We start from the raw sequence: 25,868 nt of genomic DNA on the forward strand, positions 1-25,868 counted from the left end.
CGGGCCAGCTGCTGGCCCCACCTCTGCCCTCCTGGAAATCACGCGTGGGACCGGCCTGACAGCATCACTCACCGGGCGGGCAGGCACCACCACCGCTGCACCAGCCGAGGACAGGGAGCACCAGAGCCAGGCTAGCTGGGGCACCGGCAGCACCGACGAGGCAGCCGCCATGGCATTAGCTGCTCAGTGCTCGGATGGGAGCCGGCCAAGGCAGACCCAGGCTGGAGCGGTGACCCATTCGGTGCTGCTAGGGAGCGCTGAGGTGCAAGCGAGAGCCGGAGCCCTCCTGGTCACTGCAGATCCCGCAGGCAGGAGCGTGAGCCCCGTTCTAGCGGCCAAGGCCCCAAGGTTCAAAGGACTGATTTCAATAGGAGTCAGGCATCAGGAACCGGGGCATGGGGCGGTCAGGCCTAGCGGTCACAGCAGGAGCTGGGAAATGGACCCAAGGCTCAGACCCAGAGCCAGAAGCCGGAGCCAAGAATCCGAAGCAGGGTTCCCGGAGCGGGTTTTCCAGGTTTCCTTCACAGCCATAAGAGCTAGAGACTCACGGGAGATTCTGGAAGGCAACTAAGCAGCGTGAGTGCACCCTCCAACCAGTCCATCACGTGTCCCCAGAGCGCCCCACACTCTGGGAAACCCTTATCTAAAATATCCCCTCCTGATAGCTCATCTTCCGGAGGCAGAGATCTACCCCTGAGCAGCCCAACCACCACCCCTGCTGCTCTTCCTGCTTTGAATAAACCGGGAGGAGAGGCGAATGGGGCTGCCCCGGGGGGGTCTGTGAACTCGGACCGGAGCCAGAAAACCCACAAATGAGCTTTATTCTAAAACCAATAAATAAATAAATACATACATACAACAGCTGTCAATCAAACTATTCCAGCAACGAACAGAATCCAATACAAGTCTGGCCTGAATCGGTGGAGGATGGTTTTCTTTTTCTTTTTTTTCTTTTTTTTTTTGGGGGGGGGGCGTTTCCTCCAATCCTTCACTTAACCATGGCTACCCCTGTGCCCAAGCAACCCTCCCTTAGCTGGTTGGACAGGGCAGTTTGGAACTGATCTACGGCCAGCCCGGGGTCGGTGCTCTCTGACTGGCACAGCGGTGTGTAGTTATGGCGGAAAACTATCAGAATAAATAGGATTTTAATTAAAAACATGAGCCGCCCCTCCACACCCACACACAATTTCTCCTTGCCAGAGCTAAACAAGAGGCCGGTCTACAAACCCCACAGCCTGGTCTCCCAACGGCAACACGCACGGTGTAGCCCGTGCCCGTTCCAAGCACCCTTGTTCATTTCGATGGAGCAGCAGGCGTCTCCAAAGGAAAGGAGAGATGCCACATGAGGGGATGGGGGCCCCAGCACGCCGGGTGGGAGGGGCCCTGTGTTGCCGTCCGTCACACCGACTCCAGGGCTGGGTGATGGAGCGAGCGGGGCGCGGCTGGCGGTCCCAGGTCCCGGGCGCCGAGGGATTTCTCGGCCAGCAGCAGATGAAACGGCTTAGGAGCCTCCATCTCCTCCTCCTCCTCTCCCCCGCTGGAGAAGTCCTGCTTCACGATGCGGTTGTTCAGCCTGCTGAACCGCCGGGCCTTGACGCTGGAAGAAAGAGGTGAAATCCAACCGGACGGCTCTCTGCGCCCGTTCCCTCTATGGGCTCGTCACCGTCCGTCCCACGGGCAGTTGGCAAATGAACCGCCCGGCCTGATCAATTGCCTTGAGCCTAGAGAGGTTGATAAAACTCTTCCTGTATAGCCCCGACTAGCCCAGGATGGGACAGCCACGCGCCTCGGACAGTCAGCAGGTGTAATTCAGTGGATAATAAAGGGCATTTGTGGTTGGGAGCCAGGACTCCTGGGTTCTAATCCCACCTACGGGGTGGGTGACGTAGCAAGGGGGGGTTGGGAGCCAGGACTCCTGGGTTCTAATCCCACCTACGGGGTGGGTGATGTAGCAAGCGGGGTTGGGAGTCAGGACTCCTGGGTTCTATCGCCAGCTCTAGGAGGGGAGTGGTGTCCGGTTAGAGCAGGGGGGCTGGGATTCCCCACCAGCTGAGAGGGGATTATAGTACTTATCTACGTCCCACTTAGGCTTAGTTGGTGCTATGGAATCCAATTCTAACCATTGTAGGCTCTCTGCTCATCAACATCGCCTTGGGGACTGGGGATGGAATCGGAAGTTTTTCACGTCTAGGTTCCTGGTGTGAACCCACCAGGCCAGCGGTGGCTGGATCTCACTCTATTGGCTCCTATGTGTAATGAGTTAGGGGGATCTCAACTTCTAGTGGACAACTGTCCAAGTGGCAAAATCTGCTCCCCTAGGGGCCCCTGAGGTGACCCTGTGTGGCAGGACTAAGGCAGACTTTAGGGGCAATGGGATCCACTGGAAGGTCCCTGGACTGGGACTCAGGTAACCTGGGTTCTAAGCTTGGCTCTGCCATTGGCTTGCTGGTTGACTGGAGGCAAGTCACTGCCCCTCCCTGAGACGCTGTCTCCCCTCTCATTGCTGTCCGGTCAGTCTGCAAGCTCTTCAGGGCAGGGGATGCCTAACTCTGTGAAGTGCCCGGTGCGACGGGACCCCAATCTTGGTCACTGTGTGTCTGGGCAGCGCCTGGCCCGACGGGGCCCTGATCTCGGTCACTGCAGCGCCCGGCCCGACGGGCCCCTGATCTCGGTCACTGTGTGTCTGGGCAGCGCCCGGTGCGACAGGGCCCTGATCTCGGTCACTGTGCGTCTGGGCAGCACCCGGCGCCACGGGGCCCCAATCTCAGTTATTGTGTCTGGGCAGCGCCCGGCGCAACAGCGCCCTGATTTTGGTTGAGGCCTATAGATGCTGGTGTAATACAAAGAGCAGCTGCAACACTGGGCCGGAACAGCACGTGGTGGAAGTTGGCACCTTCCCCGGCAGATCTCCCCCCACACCAGACCGACTCCCACGGCTCTGGTGGGGTTCTCCGAATGCCAGCCTTACCAGTACGGCCTCCGCTCCTGCTTCGTCATGGTGCGCCACAGCTGTGCCAGCTCCCTGGTGGCTGCGGTGGATGCCATCCCCGGGCAGGCGCTGAGGGGAGAGAGCACCAGGAACTGAGTTCTCCCAGAACAGGCGTGAAGCAGCACACGTCTGCCTGGCCTACCAGAGCAGGTTATGTATACACATCCACCCGCCTTGCCTTCTCCATGGACACAGAATTTAACAAACATCCAGGGGAGCGAAACCCAAACACCTGCTCTTGCCAGCTGGTTGCTATGGACCACGGCTGCGTGCCGAGCTCTGGCAGGTCAGTCCCGCCACACGGGCACTAAAAACTCCAGCCCGGGATTGTGCCAAGGGGAAAGGAGTGGCTGAAAGGGCGTAAGGCCTGAAGGGACCGTTCTGACCATTCCAGCCAGCGCTTTGCGCTCTGAGTTGGCTCGAGTTAGAGCAGATCTTTTAGAAAGATGTCCCACCCGATGTAAAGACTCCGACCCTGGGCCGGTTGTTGCAGCGGTTAATTCTGAATTTCTCTCACTTCAGCGCCTATCTGTTAGATCTCGCTCTGCCTTTGTCCACTGGGTTAAGCAGCCCCTCGCTCGTAGCCATCTCCTCCCCACAGAGGGGCTGACAGACCGGGATCAAGGTCAACGGGGTAAATCGAGCTCCTCTCGCTCTGAGGCAGGTTTCCCAGACCGTGGCTCATTCCCGCAGCTCTTCGCTCAACCCTCCCCAATCTGTCAGCATCCTGGTGGACGTGGGAACGCCAGAACTGGCCCCAGCATCCCTCTAACGGTCTCCCTGCCGTACACAGAGGTAACTGCCCTCCACCCCTGTTTCTAGGCTATATTCCCCTGCTTGTATAGCGAAGGACTGCGTTAGTTGCTGCATTGCACTAGTACTCTGTGGTCTGTCTGTCTCCATCAGGTGTCTCTGGTCTGATACTTGGCGTGTCAGCTCTTTGGGGGCAGAGACTGTCTTTGTGTTCTGTGTTTGTACAGCACCTGGCACAACAAGGGCCTGGTTTGTCACTCGGGTGCCTAGGTGCTACCGTAATACACCTAATAGCAATAAACAACGTACAGCGCTGGGCATAATGGGGTTCTGGTCCATGACCATTACCGTAATAGAAATAAGAAGGAGCAATAAGAACCCGTAGCTTACCTTCCCTGAGTCCTGTTGACGCCAGTGAAACCTAGAGCACACGCTCAAAATTAATGGTCATGCTTTGTGGTGCCTGGACACACGGCCAGCCGGGCCAAGCGCCTCTCTCCATCCCGTGACATAGCGCCCCCTCCTGCTTACCGGATGTACTGCTTGCGGTTCAGCCGGCAGAACATGATGAAACCATTGACGCATTTCTTCTTCAGCTGCAAGGGGGACCGGGACCTGCTGGAGGCCTCCGGCTGCCGCCCGCCTTCCTCCTTCTTCCTCTTCCGGCCGGCAGCGGGCAGCGGCTTCGTCCGCTTGTAAGGGATCCAGGTGCTGTCGCTGTTCTCGTCGCTGGAGGACACGGAGCGAGCCGGTCCGGGGCTGGAACCCTGGGGAGCAGAGAGAGGGGGGGTGTGGTGGGCAAACACGCAGGCAGGCCCCTGAGATTGGGACACTGGGGAAAGGAAGTGGCATGAGCCCCACTGGGGGATGTGTGCCGAAATCTCCTAAGTAACTGTGGAAGGCTCAGCCTTGGAGTGGAAGAGAGAAAACACCCAAGCGGGCTCCGCTTCCAGCCAGATCAGAGGCTCGGTGTCTCATCCAGTCCTTATACAGCCACGATGTACATCTGCCTTTCCCATTCTGTTACCCTAAGATTGCAAGATTTCAACTCCTGCCCCCACAAACCCATCTTCTCCCCACTTTCACAGTCTACAGGGCAGCACCGTGACCCCGGCTCCCTTCCCTCTCACCCTCCACCGCATCCTCTCACCTCCTGGAGGAGCTGCCCGCTCCACACCCCCATGAACTCCGTCACTCCCGAGCTGGGGCTGGAGTCGGTTTTACTCGCCTCGCTGTAGGAGAGGTAGCAATGGTCCAGCGAGAAGGAGGACTGGAAGAGATTGCGGGCGTTCAGCGGAGTGTCCGGAAGCGTCTGATGAGGGTCAGTGTGAAAGACGGGGGCGGGGGAGGGGAGAAGAACACGGCAAACGAAAAGTTAAGGCTGAAATGTTCAGAAGGGATCCGGGAGCCTGATTCCCATTACAATGCCCGGGCTGTCCACAGGCATGTGGGAAAAGCTCGGCCTGTGTCCATAAGCCACGACTGGCCCATGTAATCCTCCCAGGCCTGGGCTGTTCAATCTTCAGCGAGGAATGCAGCAGGCTTCACCCGCCCCGCCCCGGACGCATCCCATTCTACGGGCAAGCCCTTCTCCAATGCTCCCCTGCAGTCTCTGCTTACAGGGCTGGATTGCAAACGCCTTGGGGCAGCAAGTCTGGCTTTAGTATGGGTACAGAGAGGGCCCAGCCCAAGCGGGGTCTCCAGTGCAAATAACGAAGGGGGATGAGAACCTCGCAGCTCCAAACCCCAGCGGCAGGGCAAAGCTCCCCGCAATCACCTCCACCAGCACCCCCCATGGAGGGGGGTCACACGACTCATTCGACCCTTGGCCTCTCTCTCTACAATTGCTCCCATGGAGGCCCAATTAACGCCAGCTGCGATGGTGGTGGTGGGGATAGCGCCCGTGCCAGTGGGTGACCACTTCACAAAGGCCACCCACAGCCAGCAGGTAAGAGCAACCTAGTGGACAGAGCCTTGGACGGGGGCTCGGGAGAGCTGGGCTCTATTTCCGGCCCTGCTGGGTGACCTGGGACAAGTCATTTCCCTGCTCTGTGCCTCAGTTTCCCCATCTGGAACACGGGGATAATGGTTCCAGCCCTCCTTTGTGCAGCACTTTGAGACCTACTGACGCTAAGGGCCGTTATTATTATCATCCACATCCGAGCCTGACTTTATAGCACCAGAGGAGGCTGTATGACAATATGCAACCAGGAGGCGGGTTCTGCCTGCTAACAAGGAGAGGGACCAACGGGGGACTCAGGAAGGGGCTCCCCCCTGCCTACCTTTCTCAGCAGGGTCCCAGTCAGGCTGTCAGAGGAACCAGCCGAGTCTGGGCTCAGACACATGTCCTCAAACAAACCTGCCGAAGAACGAGACGTACCCCTTCTAAACAAGTAACATCAGAGCAGACCTCCCATGGCCTTCCCCCGGCAAGGACCCTGGCCAGGAAAGAGGGGAGCCCCCCCACCAAAGGCCACACTGCAGGGTAGCAATTGTTTTAATGATTTCCTCTTGCCACATGCCCTTCTCAGCACACACACCAGCCAGTTGCTAAGGGTCCGTCTACACGGCAAGCGGAGGCGGGAGTGCCGCACGTATAGACATCCCTGGGGCTAGCTCTGAACTTGCTGGCTCCATTAAAGCCAGCGGTGAAGCCGTGCCTGGGAGGCTGGGTATGTACTTGAGCAACTAGTCTGAGCTGCTGTGGGCTTCCTGGCTATCGCCGTCCAAGCCAGCTAGAGCAAAGCGAGCACAGGGATGGCAGTCTCGAGTTTGGGACCTGATTTCCAGCATCTCGGGCGCCGGCCAGCTCTGCAGGGATGCTCGGCTCAAGGGACAACAAAAGGCCAGTTAAGTTCGTGGAGAAGAATTTCAGTCAGTCTCCAATAAACCCACACCAGCACCAGCAGCAGTGCCCGCTGCACAGAACAGCCTGGGTGCTCGGTGCAGCGTCCCCGGGGCTCAGGGGATAAGGCAGCAGCATCTCTCCAAAGCAGTGGCTCTCAAACTTACCTGTTCAGGCCCCCGTTCTCTGTATCGATAGTCGTTTACATGTCCCCCACCCCCACACAACTACATATGCCGTCACCCAGCTCCGAAGGCAAAGCCGAGAGCAGGGGCTGCTGGCCGGGAGCCCAGCTCCGAAGGCGGAGCCGAGAGCAGGGGCTGCTGGCCGGGAGCCCAGCTCCGAAGGCGGAGCCGAGAGCAGGGGCTGCTGGCCGGGAGCCCAGCTCCGAAGGCAGAGGGGAGAGCAGGGGCTGCTGGCCGGGCGCCCAGCTCCGAAGGCAAAGCCGAGAGCTGCGGCTGCTGGTCGGGAACCCAGCTCCGAAGGCGGAGCGGAGAGCAGCGGCTGTTGGCCGGGAACCCAGCTCCGAAGGCAGCACCACACCAGCAGCAGCACACAAGGGTGGCAATGCGAAAAGTGATATTCATCAATATCACTTTCCACAGCAGACTAAGGCCTGGTCCACACTAACCCCCCACTTCGGACTAAGGTACGCAAATTCAGCTACGAATTCGAAGTACCTTAGTCCGAACTTACCGCGGTCCAGACGCAGCAGGGAGGCTCCCCCGTCGATGCCGCGTACTCCTCTCGGCGAGCTGGAGTACCGGCGTCGACGGCGAGCACTTCTGGGATAGATCTGGAATCGATTTATAGCGTCTAGACAAGACGCGATAAATCAATCCCAGAAGATCGACCGCTTACATCCAGACCAGGAAGTAAGTATAAAAGTACCCTTAGTGCCCTCTTGCCACCCTTACTTCTGTTGTGCTGCTGCCACCCTGGGGCTGACAGCCAGAGTCTCGCCACCTGCAGATAAGGGATTTGGAGGAGGGAAAGGAGAGAGCCTCAGCGGCAGGGCTCCAGCCGTCACCTTTATCCCCACCTCCCCAGTGTGCGTGGCACAAGCCCCAGCCACCCAGGGCTGACCGCCAGAGCTCTTCCAAAAAAAGCACACAGCTCGCACGTCCCTTGACACATTCCCACGCCTCCCTTCGGAGGCCTGCCCCACAGTTTGAGAACCATTGCTCTAGGGGCGTCTTCCCACTGGAAAGCGCAGTCTGGGACTTCCCTTGCACTGTAGCACTGTCCACTCAGGGCATAACTGCGCAGTAAGCGGGTGCACTGCAGACTCACACCCTAGCTTGCGACACAGTAACTCGCCACGTAGACGTGGCCAACCAGCTCCTTCGGCTGAAATCGTACAGGGCCAGTCCCTGAAGCCGAACCTCTGCTGAAGCCTGTGGCAGCTGGAAGGACTGCGTAGGGCGTCTGACCCAAGGGGGCCCCGATCTCTCTTTTGGCACTTCTCAGGGAGAGCGTGACTGGCGGTGGGGGAAATCCAACCCCCACGCGGTCCCCACTTGGCATCCCGACACCCCCACACGCTGCAATGACAGCTGTCCTTTCTAAGGCACGCTGCGCAGCTCTCACTCGCTCCCCGCCTCTCTTCCGCGCCACGGTTTGTCGCTCGCCTGCCGGGAATCACCACGGTACCGCGACCGATCCTGGCAAGCCCCTCAGACCCCTCCGGCCGCAAAGAGGGACGCGGACACCCCTTTACCTTGGGACAGCTCCTCTGGCCCCCCCTGCAGAACGTGCCCGGGAAGCAGCCGTCCAGGAGAGGAGAATAGCGAGGGGCTCAAGCCCAGATCCTTGCTGGCCCAACAAGCCCCAATTTGGCCTCCGCTCCCGGGAGAGCACAAGAGCAAGCTCTCTGCGAACCAAAACATAATTTACATAGAAATCTCACTGGCTACGTTTCCGCTACCCACTGTCCCCATTCCCCATAATCTGCCGGGAGAACCTGGACTGCTCCACAGCGGCACAGCTAGAGACTTCCAGGAAATGGACTAACTTGGACCACTAAGATGCTGCTGGATTTATTATTTAAAGGACGCTTGTTAACTTCCTCTACCACTTGTCAGCTGGGACCTACAATCTCTGCCCCCATTCCCCCGCCCCGATAATCAGAGGTTATGTTCTCACTTATTTAGCCCCTTTAATAACTGATGCCCTGCATGACCTCTGCAGGTTCAGAGTTTTCTCCCCAGGTTATGCAAATAACGAATGTCGAATTTTGTTATGTGCTACTTCCATCTTGTGCCTGTGTTTCCATGCGTTGTGTTTCCTTGTGTGTTTGTATTTGATATAAAAACAAAAAAGTTTTAAAAGGACGCATGCCGCTGATATGTCCATATCCCGTCTCCCAGCTGTCTGTAAATGAACACACTGTGCTATTAGACGGGGGGACCGTTCAAGTCTGAAAGTGCTGATGAGGGCGGTCTCCCGGAGCCTGGACACACAGATGCTTGGTGCCCAACACAACCGCCTTGGCGGGTGCTACTTAGCTACATGAAGAGCAGCGATCCGGGGCAGCCTAAGGGGCCTTTGCCATCTCTGCACGCTATGGCCCTAGACTACGGCAGTACTCACCATGGGAACTACACACAGGGGACTGGGTTGAGAGCCAAGGACCAGCATCCAGCCCATCCTCCTCTTCCTCCCCGCAGGAATAATACTGCACCAGTTCCTGCCTGGAAGAGCAGTTTAGAGACGGCCTTGGATTGCAGCTCTGTCTCCCCTCTCCCAGAGTCCCCGACAGAACTGCTCTGCGCTGCTGGCCGCAAGGGGCTGGACCAAACACGTTCTGCTTTTAGAGCAACTCCTAGTGTCCTAGGGGGCAGCTGTGCAGTGGGGTAGGGCGTACCCCAGCTTCCTGGAGATTTTCATCTGCAGCCTCCCGCCCAAGGAGGGTCGGAACTAGGGAGACCTGCTCTGGGCACTATGGCTAAACCTCTTTGAGAAGTGCTGGCCGGGAGCAGGCCTCTCCTTCTGGCTATCGGCAGGCTAGAGCCGAGCCAGCAGGCAGGCGGCAGAGAACCCACCTGTATGCGAGACCCAGCCTCGCCTTCTGCCAGGTACGGCCACGGGAACCTTTGCCAAGCACGCTGGGGACGCTGTAGGGAGTGGAGCAGCATCAGGCTAGTCCAGTCTAAGTTTCTCCCAGCATGGGGCACTGTGGGGAGCAGGGGAGGACCACTGGCTGGGGGCAGAGCTCTCAGCTACTCCAGTCCCAGCCTCCCCCAGCAGGGGGCACTGTGGGGAGCGGGGCAGAAGAGCTGGCTGTGGAGGGAGCCCCCAGCAGTAATCTGGAGTCAGGGTTTGAAAACGCTGCACACTGGCTGGATAGCGGCTCCAGGTGCAAATTGGCAGAGCCGCGTTGAAGTCACCAGAGCCACAAGTTTCCATGGTCAAGCTCCCCCACCAGCTCTTACCCCAGCAACGCAAGGTCCGGCCCGTCGCACCGACGCTGCTCCCGGTAACTCAGCTGAGCCTCGCAGGTAGAGCAGATGTCATCCTCCTCCTGGCTCTCTTCTCGGTCACACCCTACGCACCAATCTGCAAACGCACATGCACGCTTTGGTCCTGCTCCACCAGACGCCGCGTCCCCCAGCAGTGGAGACTCAAGGTTACAACGGATCCAGCCCTGGTGATGGACGCTACGGCTGTGGCTTCTTATAGGAACGGGGCCAGATGTTCCGTGGGTGGAAATGGGCAGTGGGGAAACATCAGCTCACACCAGCTGGGGATCCAGTGCATCATCTCTGCTAACGAGGGCCTAGATTTCACCCGCACCCTGTGTTGCCACGGACGCCGGTGCACAGTGAGGGCTGACGCTCCCCAGAGCCCCGTGCACATTGAGCATGGCAGGGGTGAGACACTCCCTTGCCCCGAGCGACGGGCGAGCTCCCATCGGCTCCCGTCTCACACCCACTCCCGCAGGAGGCGCCCGGCAAAGGACGGAGAGGGACCGCACCTGCTGCACAGCTGGGAACGCCCCCTTCGGCCCTGTCCAGGAAGGCGCTGCCTGTGGGCCAGCGAGACCCCAGCGCTGGGTCCCTTCGGCTGAACTGAAACGGAAGCTGCTTCGTACCAGGAGAAAGCACGGCCCCTTCGCCTGCCGCGTGCAGATCCACCTCCGTGCGCCGCCCAGGCTGCCAGGGTGATTCCGCCAGGCTCAGGCTCCGACGCATCTCCTTGTTCGCCCCCCGCCGCTCTGTGAAGGCAAAGGGCACAGTAATCTAGGCGGGGCCGTGTGTTGCCTAGGACACGGGGCCAGGTGAACCCCGAGCTGCATCGCCACACGGTACAGCTCCAGCACGAGGGACATTTCACCTGTCAGCTCCAAGCTCAGCTTGTGAGCACCCCCCTTCCCTGAGAGCGCCAAGGTAACACCACTGCGCCGCACGCCACCCCAGGCTTCCCGGACATCAGCTCAGCAAGCTTCACAGATTACCGGGAGCGAGGGAAACGCTAACAGGCCAGCTGGAGAAACTGACACACGGAGAGATTAAGGGACATGCCCACAGTCACAGAGCAAGTTAGTGGCAGAACTTGGACCAGAACCCAAGAGTCCTGCCTTCCACTACCATGCTCCAACCACTAGACCCCACTCTCCTCCCAGAGCTGGGGAGATAACCCTGGAGCCCTGGTCCCAGACCCCACTCCCCTCCCAGAGCTTGGGGGGTGGCGGGGTCCTGGCTCCCAGCCCCCTGCTCTAACCACTAGACCCCACTCTCCTCCCAGGGCTTGGGGGGTGGTGGGGTCCTGGCTCCCAGCCCCCTGCTCTAACCACTAGACACCACTCTCCTCCCAGAGCTGGGGACAGAACCCCGGAGTCCTGGCTCCCAGTCCCCTGCTCTAACCACTAGACCCCACTCTCCTCCCAGAGCTGGGGAGAGAACCCCGGAGTCCTGGCTCCCAGCCCCCTTGCTCCAACCACTAGATGCCCTCTCTTCCCAGAGCTGGGGGGAAAACCCCAGAGCCCTGGTCCCAGCCCCCTGCTCTAACCACTAGACCCCACTCTCCTCCCAGAGCTGGGGAGAGAACCCCGGAGTCCTGGCTCCCAGCCCCCTTGCTCCAGCCACTAGATGCCCTCTCTTCCCAGAGCTGTGAGGAAAACCCCAGAGCCCTGATCACAGCCCCCTGCTCTAACCACTAGACCCCACTCTCCTCTCAGAGCTGGGGAGAGAACCCCGGAGTCTGGGCTCCCAGCCCTCCCCCTACTCTAAGCCACACTAATTATTTCCCTACATCAGCCCTTTGCTGGGTCAAGCAACCCAAAGACCTAGCTACACCATTCCATGGCAAGAAACCCAGGAGGTGAGGTGGGATCCTGACCCTTACGGGGGTGACACATGCAGGGGACGGGGGGAGGATGGGGCGGGAGGAGCGGGAGAGTTTTGCACAACTGTAACAGCAGCCCTGGCAAGCCACACTCACCGATTGACGCTCTGGAGGTAACCTCAGATCTGTGACACCGAGGCTGTGTCTACAACGCTTCCCACCTCACGCAGACGTACACACACTAGCTCCGCTCGAGGCAGCGTGCTAAAAACAGCCATCTGGCTACCGGGGCACAGGCGTGGGCTAGCTGCCTGAGGACCACCTGGTCCAAGATCCTAGGGGAGCACACCGGCTTGAGCAGAGCTAGCACGTGTGTCATGGAATCAGAGAAATGTCCAACTGAGAGCTCATCGAGCGCAGACCAAGCAAACCTAGACCAGCCCTGACAGGGGTTTGTCCAGCCTCTTCTTAAAATCCTCTCTGGACGGGGATCCCACAGCCTCCCTGGGAAGCCTGTTCCAGGGCCGAACTCCCCTGAGAGTTGGAAAGCTTCCCCTCATCTCTCACCTAAATCTCCCTCGCTGCAGATTAAGCCTGCTGCTTCTTGTCCAACCTTCAGTGGACACGGAGAACAATCGATCCCCGTCCTCTGTATACCAGCCCTTAACGAATATGACCACTGTTCTCAGGCCCCCCTCAAGCTTCTTTTCTCAAGACTAAACGTGCCCAGTTTTTTTTAACCTTTCCTCCTAGGTCAGGTTTTCGAAACCTTGGATCGTTTTAGTCTCTCTCCTTTGGACTCTCTCCAATCTGTCCACATCTTTCCTACAGTGCAGCCCCCAGAACTGGACCCAGTGCTCCAGCGGAGGCCTCACAGTGGCGGAGCAGGACAGTTACCTCCTGTGACGTACATCCGACACGCCTGTTAATACGCCCAGAACGGTATTAGCCTGGTTAGCCGCCGGACCACATCGCTGACTCAGATTCCATTGGTGATCCATTATGACCACGGATCCTTTACCACAGTCCGACCGCCTAGCCAGTTGGTCCCCGTTTGGTAGCTGTGTGCTTCCTAAGTGCAGCACTTTGCACTTGTTTTTATTGAATCTCATCTTGTCGCATTCCGACCGATGCTCTAATTTGTCAAGCTCGTTTTGAATTCTAATCCTGTCCCCCAAAGTGCTTGCGACCCCGCCCGTCCGCGCCAGCTTGGTGTCATCCGCAAATTTTATAAGCATCCTCTCCTCTCCGTTACCCAAGTCCATAATGAAAATACTGAATAGCAGCGTACTGTGTACATCTACCCGGGCTGCGAATGATACCTCCCAGCTGCAGTGTGGATGTACCCCGAGTGCTGTAGGGCCTTCCTAGGGGGAAATGGCCACTGACTTTCCAGCTGGGGGTCCGGTGCGCCGCCCTGCCGAAGGCAAGGGTTCGGGATGTTCAAAATGAAGTCAAAAGCCAGGGTTGGCCAAAGCGAAGCAAAGAGGGGGGTCCAGCCACTGGAAAAGAGCTGCCCCTCCTAAGAAATTTCCCCTTGGTTGTCCCAATGCAGCAGAGATGGGCTGTCCCACAGGAAAGAGGGGGAAGGAGCGATTGCTCTGCAGAGCGAGGCTAGGGGGAATGGCTGCTGTCCCAACCTGATCTGCGGGATCGCTTTCCTTTGCGGGGTTTCTTGCCAACGTTCAGGAGCTTGGCTCTCCTCCTCCGCGGGGTGACGGGCGGAGTGCCGTCTCCGCACCCTCGCTGACAGGCGGACATCTCCGCACATGTGGATGCGCCCGCTCCAAATTCTGTAGGATGAGGGGAGAGCAGAGCAGGTCAGAACTCCCCCAATCCAGCAACCACTTCAGCTCACAAGGATCCCAGGACGAAAAGGAAGAGAGAAAAAAATGCAGCTTCCGACGATCCCTCAGCTTGTGTAGATGTACACGTTAGTCCTGCTCAAGCTAGTGCAGTGGCTCTCAACCTTTCCAACCTACTGTCCCCCTTTCAGGAGTCTGATTTGTCTTGCATATCTCCAGACATCAAAATACAAGTGCCCCAGCCACACTGTTACTGAACATTTGCTGACATTGTACTTACTTTTCAATGTATACTGCGGCATTTCTCAAACTGGGGTCCGCGGGCCCTGCTGATCAACTCCTCCCGCTCCCTCCCAGCGCCTCCTGCATGCCGGGGAACAGCTGTTCAGTGTCGTGCAGGAGGCGCTGGGAGGGAGGGGGAGGGGGAGGAGCGGGGACGGGGTGCGCTCGGGGCAGGGGGCAGAAAGAGGCGGGAAAGAGGTGGAGCGGGGGCAGGAAGAGGTGGGGTGGGGACCTTGGGGGAAGGGATGGAGTGGGGGCGGGGCCTGGTCTTGGGAGTCCGCGAAAACCTTTTAAATGAAAATGGGTGTCTTTGGGTTGCTAAAGTTTGAGAACGGCTGGTGTACAGTATACAGAGCAATGTAAACAAGCCATCGTCTGTATAAAATTGTAGTTGGTACTGACGTTGCTAGCGTTTTTATGTAGCCTGTTGTAAAACTAGGCAAATATCTAGATAAGTTGATGTTCCACCTGGAAGACTTCTGTGTACCCCCAGGGGTTCGTGTGCCCCGGATTGAGAACCACTGAGCTACCGCACTAAGAACAGCAGTATGGCCGGACGGCACGGCATAGGTTGCCACCCGAGTACAGACCTTGAGATTCGGACGGGGCTGAGCGAGCGGCCAGCCCGTCTCAGCACCCATGATGCCGTGGCCACGCGGCTATTTTTGGAATGTTAGCTGGAGCGGCGCTAGCCCATACGTCTCTCTGAGCTGGGAATTACACCTCCCAGCTGAAGCGCGGATGAACCCGGAGTCAGAGGAGCCTGTCACAGCCACAGTGCCCTCGGAGAGCGGGTCTGGAGACGGAACCGATCCCTCCTGGGGCAGCCGCGCGAATGCGACACCAGTACAGCAGCATTCAAAAGTCACCACCCTGTGCAGCCGTTTGGTGGCTCAGGTGAACCGAGTGGCGGGGGGTGGCCCATTCCAGATCTCGCCTCACAAACGGCCCCTTGGATCACCGTTTCAGTGGAAAGGCCAAGGACTGAATGGGTCACAGAGACCCAGGGCAAGGTCAAGAGGGGTGGCTCCCTGTCCAGGGGAATTCTTATCACCTTCCAATGGGCTTCTCAAAGCTCCAGTTGGTTTGCGTTACAATATTTTCTGTGTTTATCTCCTACTCGGAAGCCCCCCATCGTCCCTCTGGCTGAGCAATGCACGTACGGCAGATCTCCTCTCTGGGTTATCCCACATCCCTGCTGCGACCCGTGTCCCTACACCATCCCTTGGCTTCCCTCCACGCAACAGCTCACGTCCCTTGCTCTCTCCCCCGTTTCCCTTCACTGCCCGCGATCCCTTACCTTCTTTCTCCCCATGCCGGAGCTGGAGCAAGGTCCTGGCAGTGCTGATGCTCGCCTGCAGATGCTCAATGTAGCGGAGGACGCGCAACAGGATTTCCTTCTGTTTCAAAGGGAACACACACTCAGGGAAAGGTGTTGTACTCGCAAGGAGCATTGGTGGATGCAACACCTGTGGCAAGACATGAATTCTACCAACAAAATCCACAGCCATTAACGTCTCTGGCCCTCCACAGCCAGAGAATGGCTGGGAACCTTCTCCGATGCTTACTCGGTAATTATGAGTTACACCTTCTAGTGTGTGTGTGTGCACCTGCATAAGACACACCCGTCTGCAAAACAAGACCACGAGGGGGGCTGGTTGGCTCACGGGATGGGACATGGAGCCGTTTGCCTCTAGACTGCCCAGTTCCCACTCAACTCAATTCACTGGTGACCCAGACAAGGTGCCACGGGACGGCTGTTGTGTGAATTAAGTTGCTCTTCTGCCCAGTTCAATGAGGGTAAGTATCCACATCCCAAAGGGCTGGTACGAGCTGGAAGACTCAGCAAAGAAACCAAGGACTGTCATCAAGCTCCCGTTTTGTCCTTAATGGTGGGTCCCCCCAGAACAGAACTGAGGCAGGTGAACAAGGCGTGAGTGTGGGGCCAAGTGTCCCCTGCAAATGTCTGGGCCGCAGATGTTGGGCGGATACAGAACGTCAGCCTCCAAGGCTGCAAATCCAACAGACCCACCCACAAAACGTTTGCTTTTTAAAAACCCCACAAGGACGACTTCAGTGAGAAAATTCTTCTCCTTGGTTTATTCTGGGATGGGGTTGGCAGCCTGCATCTAAGACCCAGCGTCTAAAGGCTCATCTGCAGGGGAAATTCACCGGAATAGCAATTCCAGAATAGTTCCCCCTGTGGACATTGTATTCCGGAATAATTAGCGTGCTTCTGAAACAGAGTCATTATTCTGGAATAAGATCGCATAAGATCGCCCAGCTGTTTGTTCCCTTCAAGAAGCCTAGAGGTTTAGCAGCAGCAAGGCTCAAAGCCTCTCTTCCTCCAATAGACCGAAGATCTCAGAGCGGGGCTGGCTTCCATCCCGCCTCACCTACGCTTTCCCTGTGTCACATTATTTCTTTAACATGCTCCCTTGCCTCCCTCTGGAACGTTACACTTGGGGAAGCAGCCGAGGGGGCAGCAGCCCGCTCCGGCCGGCAGTACCTTGGTCAGCTTTTTGTAGCTGGTATGCAGAGGAACGGGTAGCATCTGAGTCAGCTCTCGGAGCGTGTTGGTGTAGTTACCACGTCTCTTTCTGTTCAGGGATAAAAGAAGGTCAAACAGTCGCTTCCGAGCCCGCTGGCAAAAAAGCCCTTTCTGGTAATGCTCCCCTCTGACGAACTGCAAAGCTCGCTTAGCTACATAGCCGAGTGGCACAGGCGTAGCTCAGGGATGAGGCAGGAAACTGCAGACGAATGGTCTGCTCACACCAGCACGTTTTCACACACTGTAGTAACAGCTGCCCCAGCCCAGATCCTCAAAGGTATATAGAGTTAGACCCCTACATATTTTTGTGGAACTGGGCCTGGGTACTATCATTCAGCTGGCAGATATAAGCTTATGCAGGCAACTTTGACCATGGCATTTCCTGACTGCTGAGCACTTACTACTTTCAGGCTTCACACCAACTGGGTAGCCGTCAATAGAGGTCGCACAGGCAGCCGAACAAGCACTGGACTGGCACTCAGAAGTCCCGGGTTCTAGTCCTGGCTTGGCCAGTGACCTGCTGTGTGAACGTGCACCAGTCCCTTCCCTATGCCTCAGTTTCCTCCTCTGTAAAATGGGAATAATAAGACTGGCCTCCTTTGTAAAGCGCTTTGAGACCTACTGCCGGAAAGAGTCCCGTACACCCATACGGCTTATTCCCCTTCTCTCACAGGAATCAGTAGAAACACATTTATACCGAAATCACTGCATTCATGCTAGGAGCGTCCCGATTTAACTAGTCCAGCACAGTTCAAGCAACACAACTTTTGTGTGGAGACGAGGCCTCACGGACTGGCCCTCTCACTGGAACACGCGAGTTCTGGTGAGGATGCACAAGAAGGAACTGTATCCATCTAGCTCCCTCCTGGGCTATGCCTTCACTGTGAAAAGAGGGGAGTTTTTTCATGGAGTCCGCTATCTTTGTAAACTCCTCGTGGAGACAAGGCACGGGGAGTCTTTGCCTTGATGTAGCTAGTTGAGATCAACCCTATATCCCCCACCTGAAGTTGACCTCAACTGGCTACTCCCAGGTAAAAACTACATGAGGTCAGACTAGTTGATCACAATGGTCCCGTCTAAACTAGGAGTTTATAAAGAGATTCCTAGAGTCCAAGGCCAGAAGGGACCACTGTGACCCCCTGCATAACACAGGTCAGAGAATGTCTCCAAAGTAATTCCTATAGCAGATCTTGCCAAAAAAAAACACAAAACCCCATCCAATTGCCAGTTATGGAGAATCCACCACGGCCCTTGGTAAATTGTTCACATGATTAATTGCTCTCATTGTTAAAAATTTAAACCTTATTTCCAGGCTTCAACTCCCAGCCATTGGATCAGGATAGACCTTTGTCTGCTAGACTGAAGAGCCCACTATTAAATATTTGTTCACCACGTCAGTATTTATAGACTCTAATCAAGTCATCCCTTCACCTTCTCTTTGTTAAGCTAAACAGGCTGGAAACCTGCCTTATAGTGATAGACTCAAAGATCTCAGCTTTTCTTCATTCTTGCAGCGTGACCCCTCTCCAATTTATCCACATCCTTCTTGAATTGTGGGCACCAGAATTGGACATAATATTCCAGCAGCTGGTGCCAAATATAGAGGTAAAAATAATCTCTTTGCTCCTAGAAGAATCTATGAATCTACTCGAGAGTCCCCTGTTTATACACCCCAGGATCGTATTAGCCCTTTTGGCCACAGCATTGCACTGAGAGCTCATGTCCAGGTGATTATCCATCACAACCCCCAAATCTTTTTCAAAGTCACTGCTTCCCTGTGACTTTCGGGGTCCCCAGACGCTTCCCAGGACAGAGCCCCATGTCTTGTAAGTATGGGCTGCATTCTTTGTTCAAGTTAGACAGCTAAGTTGATGGACGAACACCCTTCTTTTTGCTGTGACAACACGGCTGGGTTGGGTCTGCAGGGCTATCTGTAATAAAAACCAATTTCCGCCACTAAACCTGCATTGCTTTGTCTATATTCAGAGTTCCACCTGCTTAACAAAAGGCGCAAGTTTTAATAGATTTTTTTTATATCAGTTCAAAACCCTGTGTGGGCACTCTAAATTGGATTTAGATTTAGCCTGATTCCTTACCAAGGTAAGCGAAATTGGTATAAGCCTGGTTATAATTGAATGTAGAGCATCCACACAGGGTGCAACAGTGGTTGAAGCCGTTTTTTTTTAAGCAATTGAAAGTGAACTCAGTGCAACTATGACTATATTATTATTAATTATTTGTAGTACCACCGCACCCCGGAGCTGTACAGACACAGAAAAAGACAATCCCTGCCCCAAGCCAAGGGTCAACAGATGGAGCCAAACAGACGGATGGGAAGTATAAGGAAACAAGACAATGCCGGTCAGCACGACGGGCAGTGGGCTTGGCACACCAGCAGCACTTTCAGATAGGAATCATAGAAAGGGAGCGTTTTGAGGTGGGTTTTGAAGGAGGCAGCTTTGCAGATGTTTACAGGGAGCTCCTCCGAAGCGTGAAGGGCAGCAAAGGAGGATGCACAAATATGCTTGTTGGAAAGTTTCCCTGGTGGGTGACGGAGGCTGGCGCCATGGGCCCGCTGGAGGAGGGAGTTAACAACTCGATAGCAAAGAAGAGATGTTAGGTCGGGTGGGGATGGGCCACGAAGGGCATGGAAGGTGAAGACCTGCTATAATGCCCATCACTGTACTCCAGCCAGCTGACGGGGAGCAGGGGCCTTTTTTTGTAGGCTAGCCCCTTTCCCTGGCGCACTGATCTCCTGATACATATTGACAATCTGGACAATCCATCCTAACAACGCTTTGTCTCTAGGAATGATAGAGCTGCTCAGAGAAATCACACTGCATGTATCCCGTGGGGAGCGCGAAAGCTATTTAACGCCACACAGCACAATAACACAGCACTTTAGGACAGGAAGTGAAGGCAACCCCTCTGAACTTTGTTCCCAGTTGCCAAGGGCAAAGCAGCTACAAAACGCTCTATTCTGGGACCACTCTGCACCGGCATAAGTGACTTGGCTTGTCAAGAAGGTGTTTTGAATGGGGGCAGGGGAAATCTGGTCTCTGGCCTGAAAGGGATAAGCCCTAACTGCCCTGCCCCACATCCTCACCCGTCTCCGATGGTTCGTGGCTGGCAGCTGCTGCGGCCAGGACGCGGCTCCCAAGGGCCAGCACGCCCGACCTGACCCCACATCTGCAATGGAGAACAAAGGGAAAAAGAAGGGGAATTCCAATCGATCCCGGACCAGGAACGAGATGGGGAAACGGGGAGCCCACGTGTCGTCCCCCTACCCCACTGGACAGAGGGTGAGATGAGACGGGGGTGCAGTAAAGAGGGGGGTATGTCATCAGCTGCAAGAATCAGGGACAGATACACAGGAGAGGGGAAGAGAACTGAGCTGAGTGCAGGGGTGGAGAAGATATGACCAATACCATCCTGCGAGGCTCAGGAACATAGAGGGGGGCAAATATCACCTGCTCCTTTCGGGGAGGAGCAAATATTGCCCACCATGCAATAGGGAGGGGGGCTGTAATGCTGACATTAGCATGGAGGAGGGAGGCAGCTGTTACTAGACCCAGTGCGGGGGGGGGGGGGGGGGGGGAGAGAGAGACAGGCCCAATCCCCTGCGATGGGGGGGAGCTCTGAGAGGCAAATGGGGGGAAGATCTCAGGGGAGTGGTAAGCCTGGGACACATGATTGGGTGCCAGGAGGGGGCTGTGGGCAGTCAAGAGGCTATGGGGGGGGGGGCTCCCAGGAATGGGGGAGCCAAAGGCAATGGAGGGGGGGGCCCTGGGAGTGATGGGGAGGAGTCAGGGGGAGGCACCCTGGGGGGTGATGGGAGACCAATGGGGGAGAGCGGGCTCCTTGGTGGGGTAACAGGGGCAATGGAGAAGGGGGGCTCCCTGGTGGGCTGATAGGGGAGGAGGTGCAGTGGGGGGGGGAGGGAGAACCAGAGGCAATGGCAGAAGGGGGGGGCTCTCTGAGGGGGGGCGCTGGGGCAGGGGGAGGGGGAGGAGGGGGGCTCCCTGGGGCTGACGTGGGAGGGGGGCACAGCAGGGGGGAGGGTCTGGGGGTGCCGGGGGAGGGGGCAGTGGGGGGGGCGATGGGGAGGGGGTGATGAGGGAGGGGGGACCCGGGGGCGGGGAAGCCGTGGGGGCGGGGGGAATTGGCTCCCTACCCCACCCCCCCAGCACCTTTCCCGGGCGGGCCGCGAGCTCCCGGGGGCGGGGCGGGGCGCGAGGACGAGCCGGGTCCGGGTTCCAAGGCGGGAGGGAAGCGCGGAGGGGGCGGGGCCCGCGCGGACAGAGGGGGCGGGGCTAGTGCGGAGGGGGCGGGGCGTGGGTTAGGTCAATGCTGAGGTTGGGGCAAAACCTGGGGGGAGGAGAGGGGGTTGGGGCAGAGTCTGGGGGGCAGGAGAGGGGCCTGGGGGGCAGGAGAGAGGGCTGGGACAGAGGCTGGGGGGTAGGAGAGGGGCCTGTGGCCTGGACTGGGGGGCAGGAGAGGGGGCTGGGGCAGAGGCTGGGGGGTAGGAGAGGGGGCTGGGGCAGAGGCTGGGGGGTAGGAGAGGGAGCTAGGGCCAGGACGGGGAGCAGGAGAGGGGGTTGAGGCAGAGGCTGGGGGGCAGGAGATGGGGTTGGGCTGGGGGGCAGGAGAGGGGGTTGGGGCAGAGTCTGGGGGGCAGGAGAGGGGGCTGGGGTGAGGACTGGGTGGCAGGAGATGGGGTTGGGCTGGGGGCCAGGAGAGGGGACTGGGGCCTGGACTGGGTGGCAGGAGATGGGGTTGGGGCAGAGGCTGGGGGGTAGGAGAGGGGGCTGGGGCAGAGGCTGGGGGGTAGGAGAGGGAGCTAGGGCCAGGACGGGGAGCAGGAGAGGGGGTTGAGGCAGAGGCTGGGGGGCAGGAGATGGGGTTGGGCTGGGGGGCAGGAGAGGGGGTTGGGGCAGAGTCTGGGGGGCAGGAGAGGGGGCTGGGGTGAGGACTGGGTGGCAGGAGATGGGGTTGGGCTGGGGGCCAGGAGAGGGGGTTGGGGCAGAGTCTGGGGGGCAGGAGAGGGGGCTGGGGTGAGGACTGGGTGGCAGGAGATGGGGTTGGGCTGGGGGCCAGGAGAGGGGGCTGGGGTGAGGACTGGGTGGCAGGAGATGGGGTTGGGCTGGGGGCCAGGAGAGGGGGTTGGGGCAGAGTCTGGGGGGCAGGAGAGGGGGCTGGGGTGAGGACTGAGTGGCAGGAGATGGGGTTGGGCTGGGGGCCAGGAGAGGGAGCTGGAACTGTTGCATGAGGCAGGCATAGCTCTTCTCTTCCCCCCACAAGGAGCTAAGAGGGGTTTTGGGGTGTGGGGGCAGGAAGAATCCAGCTGCTCAGGGCAGTTCCGTTCCCCTCTTCTCCCTTGCAACACCAGGCCTAGGGTGCGGGTTGACTAACCCCGTGAGCTGCAGGAAAAGCCGCTGTGTGGGGTGGAGGGAGAACTGATGTGAGGCTTTGAGGGGATGTAATTAATTGCTGGGCTGGGGGAAGGGCAGATGTGGGGCTGGGGGGACGATGACACAGAACTCATTCATTGGAATTTGGGGCAGTGGGGAGAAGCTGGAAGCTCCCTGCCGTCAGGCAGCTGGCCCAGACTGGCATCACTCACGGCGTTTCTGGGCATTGGCCGCACTGGGGTGGAGAGGGGATCCAGCGATGGACAAAGCACCACAGTTTAGTCTTTGAAAAAAAATCTCTTGACTCCTGATCTTTGAAGTTGTAGGGCTGGTGGTAGCGTGAGTAAAGTAGGGGCCAAACCAAAACATCTGGGGAAAAAAAGCAGTTTATGTTGCACTGAAACTGATCCCTCCCCCCCCCCCCCCCCCCACACACATCTTTTGTCACTGAAACAAACAAAAAACCCCATTTTTGTTCAACCTGAAACTAATTTTTTTCAGGTTTTCATTTTGGGTGTTTCCCCCCCCGCCTCCCTCCCTCTTATCTGTAAGTTAGCTAAAATTTCTAAACGAAATACTTTCCAAACAAAAAGGTGTCCTTTTCATTTTTAAAAGCCATTTCATTTCAAACGGCCAAAGCAAACCTTTATTATTCTCTCTGTATCCGTTTGTTTTTCATCAAGCCCCCATGTGCGTTCAAACTGTGCTCAACTTGGTCCAGCCTCAGCGCGGGTACCTGGACTAGATTCCTTCCGGCCTGCCATTTCTCCGATTCTCTGCCTTCGACAATCTGTGTTTGTGTGAGGTTTTTTACCATTTCAGTGAGCTCACTACAACATAAAGATTTAAAGCTCCTGTGAAACTAGACATTTCTGAAAGCTCAACCTGAACTATGGAGTCTCTGTGATACGGATCTATCTAAAAGAGGGAGGCGGGGAAAGAGATTGCAGATTCCTTCTTTTATTCATCTCTGTTGCTGAGGTTGTGGGAAAACACCCAGCTGTGGGAGCCGCGGCTTATCTGGTTTGCTTTTCGTGGGGAGGAAAATACATGCAGGGGTAAGTCCTGGCAGTGGGATATGGGGCACTTCAACCAATGCCCTGAACAGCCACAAACGTTTGGGATGTCCAGACCAGCGGTTCTCAAACTGGGGGTCCCGACCCAAAAGAGGATCACGAGACTATTAGAGGGGGGGGGTCGCAAGAGTGGTGGCCTCTGGCTCTGAAGGCAGCACAGAAGAAAGGGTAGCATGGTATGGAAAGGGGGTCATCACAGCCTGAAATATTTTCAAAGGGGGTTCCAGCAAAAAAAGTTTGAGAACCCCTGTCCTAGACCTCCTTTCTGGGGGTGTTACATTACAAGCCAGATGCGCAGCAGCTGAAAATGGCGTCAGATCCCCAGCAGGTGTAAACAAGAGTTGCTCCATCAAAATTGGATCATCTTTTCATTATGTGTTTGTACAGGGCCTAGCACAATGGGGCCTCGACCCCCAATCTGGCACCCCTAGGGGCTAGCGCAGTACAAACAGCAACCACAACAGTTATCTTTAAACACCCTTTGGAAATGTCCCCTACTCCAGTGTATATTAGTTTTATTAAGTACATATTTATTTAGTAACGGGAGGCATTAAGAACTCAATCGCTGGAGGTTTTTCAGAACTGAAAAGAGCTGGCAGGAGGAAAGGAACAACGGCCGGAGCTCATCCAGGCCGGTGTAAATCCGGATTAACTCCACTGAAGCCACAGGGGCTACAAGCAGCGTGAGGATCGGATCAGGAGCCGGGCCTGAATCTCTGGTTCACCCCCACACCACGCACTTGCTCTCAAGCCCGTTCATTTACCCTGTGTACTCAGGGCCGGAGTTTTCAGTTGACGCCGCTTAAATATTTTAGAGCTTATGAGGTTTAATGAGGCATCTCCTTGATAAAAGCGGCTAACAATGGCCTTGATCAGAGAGAGATTGGAAAATTGTTCACCAGACGTGCACCCAGATAAGAGGGCTATGGGCGACTTTGCCAGAGTAAACAGTTGGCTCTATCTTGAAAAAAAAGCTATTTGCTGATTTTTCCTTTCTGCGGCTCAACAGGGGATTCGTGCCATTCAAAGCCCTCCTTTCTGCCCGAGAAATAGGCACCGGTCTAATTGGTATTTTAAAACCAGTTTAGTGAACTGGTGCAAACTCTTATATCAGCTGTGGGGACAGAAGCTCTAACCATCTGGATACCTTAGGCTCTCGCCTGGTTCTCCAGGGTATCTTAGCACCTTACAATCTGTGGGGTGTTTCTCCTCACTGATACGCTTGTGAGGTAGGGTCCTGCTATTATCCCCCTTGTGCCGATGGGGAAACTGAGGCACAGACGGGCTAAGTGACTCACCCAGGAAATCTGTGGCATGGCAGGGAACTAACCCACGCTAGCACCCCGCACTCCCATCTTCCTGCTCTGGTGAGGCCAGTTTAGCTCAAGTTGGGAGGTTGCATCGGGTGAGCAAAACAGGTGTCTTCACCTGGCAAAAAGGTGCGTGCTTCTGGTGACTGCATAGTGGCTAACGTGGCGTACCTTCCTAATGTGTAAGCATGAGTCAGCAAATCCAGAAAAACCCCGTTCCCCTCGTTACCCTGCCCTGCTAACACGTGTATAAATGGTCACAGTTCAGGGCGACTGCACCTGTACTGCCCCTCCAGCAAGCGCACCCCCCACTCTAGACCCCCAGCTTCCCAACTGTCACCTCTCCTGGGCGGAGACCCGTGTTTCTCTCCCTCTTCACCGGGGTCTTTCCCAGCTGCACAGCGCCCTGCCTAACCGGTGAGTTCCCCAGGCCCGCCTGCTTAATGCAGCCTGCTTTACTGGTCTGCTCAGAGCGTAACCAGTGCAACTGCCCCAGTGATGCTACGGCCCCGCCTTTTCTAAGCAAGCACATTGATTCCTAAGGTAAAAGCGTTACATATTAAAACCCATCAATGGACCTACACACACGCTAATAGGCTTACCAGAGATTTCCCTCCACCCCTCCTGCCCTGACACCACCAATGGCTCTGGCCGGTGATCATGGCTTCCACTCCAAATAAGCCCCTTCATCAATTACTCCTTTCCACTGTTTGGCTTTGAACTATCCTCACATCACAGGGGATCAGCAGACAAAAGATGATGCTTCACGGGCTGAGTCCTTAGATAGGGATTTGCAATCCCCTCCTGCCACCAATTTCCCCTTCACAGGTATTGTCCCAGAAGAGCATTCCTCTCTTCTGCATCGTCACTTGAAGCTCACAATGCTTCCCAGAGGCTGCGCGAATCCCGTGTTCCTCCAAGACATTCCATTCACCGTACACATTTGCATTTTTAATCTAACGAACCCCTAAAATACGTCACTCGGTAAGAACGTAACATAAGACCAAAGACCATCAGACCAAAAGTCCATCTAGCCCAGCATCCTGTCTTCCAACAGTGGCCAATACCAGGTGCCTCAGAGGGAATGAACAGAACAGGTCACCATCAAGTGATTCCTCCCCTGCCGCCCAATCCCAGCTTCTGGCAAACGGAAGTAGGGACACCATCTCTGTCCATCTTGACTAACAGCCATTGATGGACCTATCTTCCATGAACTTATCTAGTTCTTTTTTGAACCCTGTTATGGTCTTGGCCTTCACAACATCCTCTGGCAAAGAGTTCCACAGGTTGACTATGCGTTGTGTGAAGTACTTCCTTCTGTTGGTTTTAAATCTGCTGCCTATTAATTAAATTTGGTGACCCCTAGTTCTTGCGTTATGAGTAGGAGTAAATAACACTTCCTTATTTATTTTCTCCACATCAATCATGATTTTATAGACCTCTATCATGTCCCCCCCTCTTTAACGTCATTCAATATGGTTTGTCCAGGAAGTTGCCCTAATGGTCCCAAACCCCACAAAGTGCGGGGTCCACATTAGGAAATTACCTCATGTTAATTTC

General features: G+C 56.3%; 1 protein-coding gene across 1 annotated transcript; it reads right to left on the minus strand.

Moving 5' to 3' along the window:
* Positions 1-918: 918 nt before the first annotated feature.
* Positions 919-20,740, minus strand: MEIOSIN (meiosis initiator). The gene is made up of 14 exons (XM_054010015.1): positions 20,702-20,740; positions 19,618-19,700; positions 16,470-16,560; positions 15,261-15,360; positions 13,514-13,666; positions 10,564-10,803; positions 10,022-10,145; positions 9,180-9,280; positions 8,308-8,460; positions 6,025-6,101; positions 4,893-5,054; positions 4,274-4,509; positions 2,969-3,058; positions 919-1,597 (listed from the first exon to the last, which is right to left on the minus strand). The coding sequence occupies exons 2-14, from the start codon at positions 19,698-19,700 to the stop codon at positions 1,399-1,401; spliced, it is 1,809 nt and encodes a 602-aa protein (XP_053865990.1). The 5' UTR covers positions 20,702-20,740; the 3' UTR covers positions 919-1,398.
* Between the last annotated feature and the right edge of the window lie 5,128 nt (positions 20,741-25,868).

The sequence above is a fragment of the Malaclemys terrapin genome, chromosome 20 (assembly GCF_027887155.1).
Source record: "Malaclemys terrapin pileata isolate rMalTer1 chromosome 20, rMalTer1.hap1, whole genome shotgun sequence".
Classification (NCBI taxonomy): Eukaryota; Metazoa; Chordata; order Testudines; family Emydidae; genus Malaclemys; species Malaclemys terrapin.

What these genes read in the sequence shown, in the direction of transcription:
- MEIOSIN (XM_054010015.1), bottom strand. Translation starts at nt 19,700, where the DNA reads ATGTGGGGTCAGGTCGGGCGTGCTGGCCCTTGGGAGCCGCGTCCTGGC. An exon ending in CCGGACCTTGCGTTGCTGGG is followed by an intron (nt 9,281 to 10,021) that starts GTAAGAGCTGGT and finishes CTGCTCTTCCAG; the next exon opens with GCAGGAACTGGTGCAGTATT. An exon ending in GCGGGCAGCTCCTCCAGGAG is followed by an intron (nt 4,510 to 4,892) that starts GTGAGAGGATGC and finishes TCTGCTCCCCAG; the next exon opens with GGTTCCAGCCCCGGACCGGC.